The sequence below is a fragment of the Pezoporus occidentalis genome, unplaced genomic scaffold (genome assembly GCF_034315485.1).
Source record: "Pezoporus occidentalis ecotype Australia unplaced genomic scaffold, CSIRO_AGI_Poc_V1 ctg217, whole genome shotgun sequence".
NCBI classification, from domain to species: Eukaryota; Metazoa; Chordata; class Aves; order Psittaciformes; family Psittacidae; genus Pezoporus; species Pezoporus occidentalis.
In genome coordinates, this window is record NW_026914040.1 from 98,100 (window position 1) to 110,553 (window position 12,454).

Sequence of the window (12,454 nt, forward strand, 5' to 3'; positions counted from 1 at the left end):
TCCCTCTGTATTTATGGTCCTGGTGGAGCACTGAGCCCTTCGTTACACCCCACTTGAGCCCAAAGGTGCTGTAAAGCATCCCCAGCTTTCCAAGGCTGCTCCTGGGCACCAGGCAGGAACCTGGGGGCTGTCCTAGGGAGAGACCCTCATGGGCTGGAGAAAGACATCTACCATAGAGAGACCATGGGGCTGACTGGGAGGCTTTACTTTATGGGCGCACAAACCACGTCCTTCCCATGCTTTGGTCCTGTTCTTGGGGCTTCCATCCTGACCAGGAGGGAGCAGGCTTGGGTAAGAGCACTCTTGGTCTCCAGTCACATTGCAAGAGGTTTCCTGGGTGTTCAGGGCAATTCCCTCACCAATGCAATCCTTCCTCCCAGACTGAGACCTCAAAAGGGAGAGATGTTTGCTACATGCCCCTCTCCCCTCCCACCCCAAGCTGCTTCTTGCTGCCAATGCAGAGGTCCTTGGACCAGCTTGAGGACCAGTATGTGGCTTCTTTTTGGGCCTTGCTGTGAAGGGGCATGAGCAACCTACAGCCTGAAGGCAAAGTAGAGCTGCAAGAGGGGTCATGAGGCTCCCCAGGCCCTGCTCCTGCTTCACCCTGCTGCAGAAGGGGATGGTAGGTAACTGGTGCAGCAAACACAGCCTGACCACTCCTTCCCTACCACAGGGACTGATGCATGGCAAAGGACCCCAGGCCAAGCAGCTCAGGTCTCACATGAGCCTGCCACCATGCTTAACAGCCTCCAGAGTTAACACTGCAAGGGCTGCTTCCCTCTTGTCCTGAGCTCCAGTCCACGTATATTTGATTTACTTATATATGTGTGTAACTATATGTATATGTATATATATGAGGGTCACAAACATTGCTTCTAGGACAGCTCAGGCTGCTAAAGGCCAGAACTGGACCTCTCCATGGAGGAGGAAACCCACAGGACCTGGAGATGCAGTGGATGGAGGCAAGGAACAAGTTTGGACCCTGTCTCCTCTCAGATAATAACTGCCAGCCCCACATGGTCATTCTCATTCTTACCCTTACCCCAACCCTCAGCTTCATTCACATGCAAAAAACCCCTCTTTCTGCCAAGTGAGCTTTTCCTGGTGGGTTAGAGGGGCTTGGATGGCAGCAATCCAGGCCTGGATCCCAGTGGACAACTAGCAAGTTTACTCCTTGGAGAAGTGGACCCTTCTCAGGCTCCCATATGACAAAACTCTCCGGGTTTTGGGCTCATCTCTGGGTTGGATGATGCCAAGGAAGTCAGAGCCACAAGGTCCAATTGCTCTCAGAGCACCACATCAGGTAAAAACTGCAGCCATTTCTAGCACTGCCCCATTAAAGGATGAAGGAATCACCTTTATGGCTCCCCAGGCTCCCATGGGTAAGAACATGTGTCCTTACATTCTACACATAGAATGCTACAAGCGTTGGGGATTACAGAATACTTCAGCTACTACAAGGACCCCCATCAGTTCACCAAAGAAATACACACATCAGCAGTGGGAGAGCAGTCTAAGCTACACTGGGAATGTCAGGTTAAATAAAGGACACTGATTAGGCACAGAGTAGAAATATATAAACAGTATATTTCTTTTTATTTTGCTTTTAAATACAGAGTTTCCTTATCCAATAAAGGAATTCCCTCTCCCTCCCCACCCCTGCCCCAAGCAACTCTTATCAAAAAGAAATCATTCACTGTAAAATCAACACTAGATAGAGGCATGCGCTTTAAGAGCGGATTTAGCAAGTGCAATATCTATAGGCCATATCTCCCTAAACAGGAACATGTGCTTTCCCTCACTTCAAACAGTCCCCAGGAGCCTGTGACACAAACCTCCTGGTCACCAAATACAGACATGTTTAACCAGTTATGTGCCATGGGACATGCTGGAAACCAACCCACCGCTGGTCTTCTGCATGGAAAAGGGATGGGGGATTTGAGATGAGCTGGATCTGCTTCTGCTTTCTCCTTAAATCACATCCTCAGAGCTTATCCTGCATTTGCATCCCTTCCAAGGGATTCAGGAGGGGAAAATGAGGGAGTACTGAAGATACAGCCTCTTTTAGGTCAGACCAAGGGGAAGGGGGGTTGGTTTGCTCTAATATTCAAGAGCATGTACTTTGGAGAAGGGGTTTCTTTAGCAGCTGAGCTGCTGCACTTCAATAGGAGAATTCCTGCTTTATTGAGTGACAACAGCTGTGTGGGAACAAGGTACAGCTCCACATCAATAAAGGGCAGAGAGAACCGAGGGGCTAAATACCTCTGAAAATAACAGGGCACTAAGCCACCTTCCTGACTAAATCAGAGAGCTCTGCCAAACATGAAAGGCTAAATCCTCAAAGGGTGAACAGCACAGTAAGGTGCCCACTTTGCAGCTGAATCATGCTTTGTCCCATGGGAATTGATCCATTTAGACCTGGCTGGGAATGAGCGTATCCCATGCACATCCTGGTGGCCACAGCTTCTAAACATGGGCACTTCAATGCGAAGTTCTAATTACACTTTGGCATCAGAAGGGCTGGAAATGGGAGGTGGCTGCTAACACCTAGGTGGGCAGCTCCATAATGAAGATGCGAATCACTTCTAAGGGCCAGTTCATGCTGGAACTCTGCTGGGGATGCAGTCTGGAATCAGCAGAGCTGGTCCCAGATTTGAGAGGCTCATAAATACATGATGCTTTAAATAACAGAAAGGTGGCCAAGACAGCTCCAGAGGTAAGCAGTGCACTGGGAGCAGGGTACACTGCATGAGCTCAGCCTTGTCAATCAGATGTCAATCAGTCACCTCCTGCAAAGAGATCACCTTCAAACTGGAGATGCCGTCGCTCACGGCACCAAGGGATGCACCTCGTGTTCCAGCCATATCCATCAGAGACCAGTATGGCTTGTAACCCTGCTATCACTCCTATGGACACTTGCAGAAACCATCTAAGCCATCCCATCATGTGAAACTTATCTAAATTTGATACCTGGGAAGAGCGTGCTGAGACACCCATGCTTGCTGATAGCAGAGCAAGAACTGATCTCAGCCCTTCACCCGGCCTCCCAAGTACAGAAACTGATACCACTGAATTTGATATGCCGATTTCCTGCAAAACCCTGGTCACGTAACAAATACTTCACTGCTAGAGAGCTCTTTTTTCTCCATACTAAGAGCAGATCTCCAGCATAGTTCAGGTCAAGGAGGACAGAATTTAATTGCAAGCTGGTTTTTCCAACTCTTCACCGTTTTGCTCACCTTTCGGACTCCTGCAGCTAGAACACGGGATACCAATCGCTTTTACAGCGGCAAGGATCTGACCAACTGAGATGCCACATGCATCCCCCTCTTCTCCTCCTTCAGCTCTCCAAGTCAGTGAGCAGCTCTTCGTGGCAGAGATACAGATGGGGAGCAGAAGGCAGCATCTCCCCCAGGACAGGCTCTTAATATTTAATGCGACATTAGAACAGCGCCAAGTGATCCGAGCTCATGCAGAGTTCTCTACAAGGGAAAGGCAGGCACAGCCAAGGATTGTGTGTTTTCCTTTCAAACCAAGACAAAAGCTGAGGAGGAAAGTGCTAATTTGTATTTCTAAAGCCTGTACTCCAGCAACTCCCTCGTCTGTCTGCTCTTTACACAATATTGATGGTTTGCTCTTCGCAACCAGATCCACAGCCAGTAAATGTAATGGACAGGGTTTGGTACTTAAATGCCTTAATTAGATATGAAAACAATTAGAGAAGACTATTCTAGCATCCACAGGCCTCAGCATAGATAGAAAATGGGGCAAACCCATCCCATTATGTCTATTTAAGTTGCTCTGGAAGCTTGACAGATGAAAGGAGTATAGCCCAAACGGAACACTGCGCCATAAAGTAATCATCTAAAGAGATGCAAGAAGACAGGACAACTGTAGGACAATTATGAATCCTTTGTAATTACTTATTATTATGGCAAAGTGAGTCCCAAAGGAGCTGACGCTGCTATGCTGCTGCTCAGCCACAGGCTTGAGCTCTCCAGAGAAAGATTCCCATTCTGGCAGCATTTCCATAGTGGAGATGTCAGATCCAGCTTCCAGAGAAGGGCTGGGGAAGGTGAGAGCTAGGTCAGGAGATGACAAAGTGGCTGGCACTGAAGTTTGGGGGTACAAACACAAGAGATGAGCTTGAGCCAACTCTGGTTCTGCCCATTAACCTTCCAGGTGGGTAGAAACACTGCAAAGGGCAGATATAAAACACAACAAACAAGATAAAAAGGTTGATCGAGGAGTAACATGATCATGCGTCAACAGATAGCGTAGATACATGCTTAGTGGGACACAGACTGGAAAAGGTAGGTGCTTTTGGTGACATGGCATGTCTCTGGTCCCCTTTTTTGTTGCTGAGAACTCCACAAACAAGAAAACCCCTTCCCTCCCACCCCAAAGCATTCTCCAGCTTTGGCCAACTTCATCTTTCTTCCAAGAGTATCCACAGAACGCAGTCCAGCAGCAGTTTCTAAAGCAGCCAAATACAATACACACAAGTTTACAGTTTCAGTCTTTTGGTGCAGCTGAGGATGTGGACTTTTGGGGAGAATCGTTTGACCTACGGCATATGGAAACGTGACCGTCTACTGCATTTCCTTCCAGAGCATCCCATGTCTCAGTCACTGGGCTCATCATGAAGCACGTCACCAGCCCTGAAGCAAACCAGCTGAATTCATTTACTCCATGCCCATGCTCTCGCAGCAGTGTACTGATGCATATCCAAGTAGAGCTTGACATTTATTAATAGCTTCCAATGTTGACGCCAGGGTATTTGGGGATTGTTGCTAGTGAAGTTGTCAGATTCGCTTACTAAGCAATCTAGAAAGTGCAATGCTGCCTGATCAGCAGTCCATGTTTTCACCAGCTTCCCTTAATTCACATGGAGAAACACATCTATTTCCATACAGAGCGTGTCAAGAGTATTTTTGAAGGCAACAAAAATCAGTCTCAGACCAACAAAGCTATTCAGGTATAAATCCAATTTTAATTGTCAAGATAACGTCTAGCTCCTACATTCAATGCAACGATCAAAACCTACAAGTTTAAGGGTAGAAGTTTATCCTATCCCCAGATTCTGATCATTTTGGCAGCTGTCAAAAGGTAACTTCCAAAACCCACTTGTTTTAGAAGCTTTTTACTACCTGCGCTTCCAGGTGAACATCGTGGACTCTCCTGATAGCCATCAAGATCTTTCAAACCCAGTTCTTTGGCAACAGTTATACATAGCATTGTGCGTATATAAAGAGCTTATAATAAAACTTCTTTTACATTCTAATTGTCTTAACCTTCACAGAAGTATTAAAGTGCTCAATCGACTCTCGGCTCCTTCCCTAGTTAGCCTACTTCCTGGAAACGCCTGCACTTAAGTCAGCAAAACCAGAAGCAAACAAGAAGAGAAAAGGTACTTGTATGAAATAAAATCCTCTGCAGGATCATTACAACCCCTTATTAGGCAAGAAGCCTTGAGTCTCACATCTCCCTTCTACCCATATATTAAGACATGGGTCCAAATGTTCAAGAAGTCTAAGCCAGCACAACTTCTCTTCCCAAGCTGTGCTGATTTCCCATCAGTTGATCCTTTGGCCCCTGACTTCTGTAGAAAGAAAACCCCATGAAACAGAATCCTATTGATGCTACAAGGCAAATATGAACACTGAAGTCATAGTGGTAAAGCAACAGCAATAAAAGATACAAACAAGAGTTGTGATGGATATTTAACACTCACACCCCCAAGCTATCTGTATTTTAAATTATCTCAGTTAACAACATTCGACACTGCCTGAAATGGATGCTGTCAAAACGGCTTTAAATGGGGGCTTTTTTGGTCCTTCTAAGCAGGGGGATAGAGGCTGCATCTCAAAGCTATTTCCTCTGGCAAGACCCAAACCCTCTGCTCTTCCTCAAAAAGGAGCAGAGTCGTATTCCCTTGGGCACATCCTCTCCTCCCTCCAGCCACAACATCCACAGTATGATTTAAACCATCCCACAGGGTGGCTTCTTCCTGCCAGGAGATGAGACACCAGAAATGCAGCGCCAGGACACGTGTGTTTAATAGCTTACTCAACCAGAGGATGCTCAAACACTTTTGATTCTAGTTTTGGTTAAAGCTTTTGACATCCGTGGGAAAAGCGTGTTATTTAAGCATCATCAGGCCTTTGCACTCCCTGTCTTATAGCAGGTACTGAACTGTTTGCTGTCACCTACTCTTTTTCTGTTGACTGAAGATCAGACATCCTTTAACCACCTCTGCTTTTGCACTGCCCCAAAATCCTGTTTGCTGACTGTCTGCACCCTGCTTCTACATGTAGACCTTCATAACAGCTATTACTGATCTCACCACGTCAATGACTCAAAAGCCAGGAAATATTGATGAAGGTGGTCAGAATCCACACACAGATTTATACCTGCTGTCACACCACTTATCAGACATGGCATGAGTTACCCTGCTGCCTCCAAGACAGACTGAAAGCCAAACACGGTGTTACCTGCTGATGTACTGGGGTGGCCATCCCGACCCTGAGACTCGCAAAAGAGTTGGTGGGTGCAATATGAACATCGTGCTTTCAAGGTCATGTAATGCTGTTTTGCTTGCTAAACTGAGTGCTCTCTCCTGTGATCGCTTGGGGATATATAAACCAAGGCCATGTTCTTGGGAACACTTACTGGTCTCCTCCATCAAATATCAGTACAGAGATGAAGGGTTTCATAAGAGCCTAAAAATTCAGTTTTCCATACATGTTTTAAAGCCCTAAGCAGCTACATTAAGATGAAAGAACACCTGATATTTAGTGTAAATACACCAAATCTTCAGTGGCTTGATTCTGGCTTAGTTTCAGCATAGTCCTCCCTCATAACAGAGTTGTTCTTCCTCATCATGCAGAGGAACACCCAATCAGTAGGGCATGTGCTGCTAAGAACCCTGCACCATTTACTGGGCGAGCAATTGGTCAGTAACACTTCTCTGTGCTAATAATATATTTGCATTTCATTTTACATTACTTTTCTTCCCTCATTTCTACTCTTTTGAAAGTTCATTACCTTCAGAGGTCCACATTTTTCGTTAACACTTTACCTGCTATCTGTAGTGAGCAGCAAAGGGCAAGCACTGAACTAAAGGGCAGCCTGTTTCACAGTACTCCAAATCAGAAAACTGACCATAATACAAGCAACTTTAAATAAACTGAAATATAAAAAGACAGCAGAAGTTAGATTCGTCCAGAAATATAATATAACGTCTGGGAGTGGGGGAAACTGGAGATGAGCTACAAAACAGAAACAAATGAAATGACTGACAAATATTGATTAGGCAAAAGAGGAAAGCTTTCATTGCATGCTGTACATTAAAATTAAACGCAAAATTCACACATTGGAGCATCCAGACAGAATGATGAAGGCCTCAAGCCATGGGAAGGAGAAAGCAAAAGAACACCTTGAACAAAGCAACACCTGAACAAAAACAGTGACTGAAAAGTGACCATATCACAAATGAGAAAAAAGCAGCACTGAAGCAGAGAACGAGCATGTGGTCAAGACATCATGGGTAACACTGCACAAAACACTTGATATTTGGAAAGAACCAGGCCTATTTGTATATCTATGCAAAATATATACACAAATCCATATGTATATATGTACACATAGGCACTACTGTACATATGTATATGCAATCATTAACACAACTGCCCTTTGACAAGCTTCAGCATCTGACTTTGGGTGCAAGCAAGAACGTTGCAGTTGTGCAAAACTACCCTTCTGTCTTTGATTACTGAGAAGTAATGGTAGAACCACCCAAAATAATTCCCAAATAGCTTAGACCCAGATGTGGTTTCAACAACATCTCCATGCGAGCCCAACTTCGAAACATTTCCAGCTCATTTGTAGGAATTACATATTCACCCAAAGCTGTGGATTGTATCAGTACAAATTAAATCTGTCTCCAGCCCTGCTAATCTGAAGAGATGGCCAGACATCTCTCCTGACATCAGTGGTTTAGCATGAGGCTATCCCACCCAGAATACCAATTTGGGAATACTGGTTACATGGGAAATTGAACTCCAAGGCCAGAACAGGACTGGCATTCTGTAAAAGAAAGGTCAGTTGCTGTCCTTATAGTGTTTTAGAAGAAAGGGACACGGCGCATAAAAAGAGATTTCCCCCACCCTCAAACAGGGGACCACATGACAACTCTGAGGATGCATGCTCCAACCATACAGACATGCTGATCTTTGGGGTTTCCAGTTTGGGGATGTGGAAAGTAGCATTTTCCATAAAGCTTGCTTGCCTCACAGCTCCAAAGAGCATCGGCCTCCCAAGTCCAAGGCTGGTCTGGTCTGACACTTCAACGCTCAATTGATCTTTGATACGTGTGCATTACCAATGCTGGATTAGAGCAGAAAGAAAGTGGTGAAAGAAAGAACTGCAGATAGACTGTTCTACGCTTCGGCAAAGCCGCCTTCCAACTCTAACAGAGCTGTCCTCACTGCTCTGTGTGCAGGGGACCTCATTTAATGTTCTGCATCCATAGCATCCAAGTACTTTGCTTCGATGATCCTAGGGAGCAGGTTATACCTAGGATTGAACCAGAAAGACAGCATTAGCACATGCTTATAGTTGTGTAACATTTTCTCTGCCTCAAGACTCTCAGCTGAGTTTGTCCATGGCCATGCATACAACACATTCACCCAGCTGAAGGGGAAATGAAATGTGGCAAAGTAAAAACAGCCAATCCTGAAGGCAAACGCAGTATTAGAGGAATAACAGTGCAGAGGTCCTCCTGCAAGAAGCTTCCTCATTTCAGCTGAAGAAGAAAGAGAATATCGTCACCCTCACAAGAGAAGTCACTCGCCTAGAGCAGCCTGTCACCATCCTCTGCTATGCTCCTGGTTTGTGCTGGGGAGCCAGTTAGTAACTTGACTCTGCCTCTAGTTTGCCAGTGGATTAATTACTTTGCCAAGAATTGCCCTCTATTTCCAATTACAACTTTCTTCACCACTTACTTGCCCTATAGTGGGTATGTTGGCTCAAAGACCTGCATACAAGGGTTGTCTTGCGCTTCCTTAGCTCTCCAAGTATGCCACATCACTCCCTTCAGCTCTCACCACAAAGAAGCTTTAACAGACAACCCTGAAGTCTTACTCTTTAGAGAAGCACCAAATATATTAGCAAGACTTAAGACCATGACAAGAGGCTAAAAAGGGGCTGTGATATTCATCCCTCCAGCTGCTGGTAACACTTCATCCCCATCCAGTGTCTGGATTCCCCAATGGATCATAGAGACAGTGATTCCCTTACTTTAGGGGTTTGGGGCTGCTCTCATTCAGTCCTGCTGCAAGCTTAGTTGTGAAACTTCTCTTTACTTAACAGGAAGCTATTCTTCAGCTGTTAAAATAAGGCACAAAGCACTAAAAAGCCTGGAAGGGCCCTTTCAATAGCTATGCAAGAGATCCTACAGAGCACTTACTACTGAGAATACAAGCATCTGCTTAAATAGACCTGTCATGAGATAAAACTGAGAGCCATGAGAGAACAGGTAAGCATCACAGAACTTGGAGAGAAGATTCTTCCTCTCTGAGCAACTAAAATCCAGTCATCCCAAAGTTTTGAATCAAAGCCAGGAACTGGTAATACCCAGAGAGATCACTTCTTCTCCCCTGCAATAATGAGAAGCCATTGAAATCCATTTAACGTTAACACTACACCACTGGTGCCTCACCAATGACAACACAAATCATGGGTCTAATGCTGTTGGACAGATGGAAACGTGGGTTTAAAATTGATAAGTAACATAACTGTTTTTCTGGACAGGACACTGAGCCATGACTCACTCATCTGGGTTTGATTCTAGACTTTGACCCCTGGCTGCTGTCCCATCTCCTCTTCCTTCCTTCACTTCTTAAGAAGAAAAGAGAGATTTAATATCTTCTACTCTGTCTCATCTATTTATAGTGCCAAATCTTTGTGGAAAAGCCACTGTTAACTACAGAGCTACATCATGGTGCTGCCTTCTCTGCTGGAGTCCCCAGGAACTACATGAAGGCAAAAGAAATCAGAGAGGAAAGCCAAGGGCAAATCTCTGTATTGTGTCTGGTAGCACCATCTTTCCCTTAGCAGCAGGGTTGATTATCCAGCTACTAGAAAAAGGTGCTCTGTAAAGGGAAATCAGTTAGCAGCAGAGGCAGGATAAGATGACAGGATCTTATTTACTTAAAAGTAAAGATATATATGCAGCACTAAATTATCTAGCTCTTACTACAAAATCAGGTTCTTTGACAGCACCCTCTCTCCACACTGATTTAGCTTATTACACTATGTCCAATGTGTGTGGCAAAGAGTGTCCCACATTTATTTCTATACTGAGCTGCTCTGTGCAGAGACCTGCAATTCCCACAAGAGTCAATCATCCAGCACTGCACGCAGCTGAAATCTCTACCAGCAACTTCAACAGTCATCCAAAGTGATGCCTATGTGATGGGTGGGTGACAGACTCTTACCACAGGAGCAATATTTCCAGTGTTTTCCAAGACTGTTTATCTCTAAAAATCCAAGCCAAACAGACCTAACCTGATCCTGTTGAAGGCCAAGGTAAGCTTTGACATTTGCTTTTGTTTTGGAAAGAACTGGACTCACCTTTATTATCTGAGGAAAACACTGTAATAGCTGCTTTTGCAGATTATCACATTGGTAGCTCTGAACTTTGAGATCAGACAGAAAAATCTCTGAGACTGCAAGTTCAAAGACAACCAGATATCACTGGATACCATCCTGGCCTAAAAATAATCAAATGGACTGGAAACAGATCTGTTCCTTCCAAGATCTTATTATGGCTTCTCATTATAGCCAAAGGATGGAGAGCATGAATGATTTAACTGAAGAATGATGGGCAGTCACTGTTAATGAGCATTAAGGAAGAAATTAGTTAAATTTCTCTATGATTCTCTCTCAAGACTGCAAGATATTGGCCAGTTTGACCTAAATGATTATTGGCAATAGCATTTAGCAGTGCAGGAGGTCTGAAAGGTCACCACAGCTCCGGATAAGAGATAAGGAAAAGTTTCTAGCTCTGCTCCAAGCACAGGGCTTAGGAAATCAAATTACAACGCACTTTGACAAAGAGAACACTATCAAATGCCACCTAGGGCAAGGCTCATCCTACAGCTTCTCAGGAGCACCAGGCATCTTACAGGCACTGCAAAGGGAGACTTATTTGCCTCTCTGCTAGCTGGAAGAAGAGTCCGTGGCCAGCACAGAGCCTTGTGCACAACACCAGCATCAGTGAAATCACAGGCTCCCTGCACTATTTCTCCTCAAGCCTGAGCAACTGGTAAAGGAGAGGTCACCATCATCCACCTCTAGCATCTGGCTATTCAGGAAAGTGCTGGTTGCACTTCCAGACCACTTGGACTTCCTACAGTTCAAGCCTGAAGACAAAAGGTATGAGAGACAAAAAAAGTGCAGCCGAGCTTCATACCTGATTGGGATCATCCCTATCATGATGAGTGGGAAGATCATCTTCATGTAGGGCAATGGTGACATGCCAAAACCACAGAGGATGAGGAGCTGCAGGACCTGCAAGCCTGTGAAATAGTGGATCTTCCTCTGGGGCACTCTGCGGATGTAATGGGTCGGAGGATAAGCAGTCTGGGAAGAGAAGAATTACATGTTAGACAGGCAGAAACCTAGCCTTATGACTGCAGAATGTGGCCCAGGCTTTTGAACACAAGGGTTTTAAAGAAGTCATCAATTTATACACACACAGAGTGCATCAGCATCAACAGGTTCAGCAGCAGAACACAGGATTTGTAGGGTTAAAGCAAGTGTCTTAAACCACAGCACTGGCAGCAACACACAGAAGATGACTGGCACTAGAAACCCGCAGAAGAAAAGGCACACCAAAGAACTAAGACTGCCTTTGGGAGCATCTGGAGTGCAATAACATATCTTGATAAGTGCAGTAATAAGATTCCCTGGAGTAGGATTATCAGGGCTTTGCAGCAATAGGTGAAGTGCCTGTAGGCCTGTGCGGGGGGGGGTGATGGTAAGGAGATGCATTCAGGTTCTGTTACTGCTGGCTGGTTTCTCCACCTGAAAAGCAGCTCCTCATTATTTTATAGCCTTCTGTCCTCTGCCGACCAGACTCCATCTCCATGCCCCTAGTGGTCCCACTTCTTTAGCTGAACCAGGAGATGGGGTTGGGGAGGTGCAAGAAGAGGCTGTATTCAGTGCAGTGATTTTCTTAAGTCATATCAGATATTAATTTTTGAGAAAGAAGGTGAGGGGGAAGTGACATTAATAGGCTAAATATCATTCGTGGTTTCTTTTGACAGTTCCTTGCTCATGTCTGAGCACAGGCTTTGACTCACTGTCTATACATCAATGAAGAGTATGAGCGACTGTCTGCTGGCACCGATACAGACTCAATGGATTTCAGATTGTGCCATGACTCATT

General features: G+C 45.1%; 1 protein-coding gene across 8 annotated transcripts in view; it reads right to left on the minus strand.

The window, feature by feature from the left end:
* Positions 1–5,888: 5,888 nt before the first annotated feature.
* The window catches only part of SLC4A11 (solute carrier family 4 member 11), a 144,474-nt gene continuing 137,908 nt past the window's right edge, over positions 5,889–12,454 (minus strand). For all 8 annotated transcript variants that reach the window (XM_062619971.1, XM_062619972.1, XM_062619970.1 and 5 more), the window contains 2 exons: positions 11,477–11,646; positions 5,889–8,577 (listed from right to left, as the gene is read on the minus strand). In XM_062619971.1, the coding sequence (XP_062475955.1) occupies positions 8,514–8,577; positions 11,477–11,646 (234 nt within the window). In that variant the 3' untranslated portion in view covers positions 5,889–8,513. The remainder of the gene's footprint in view (positions 8,578–11,476; positions 11,647–12,454) is intronic.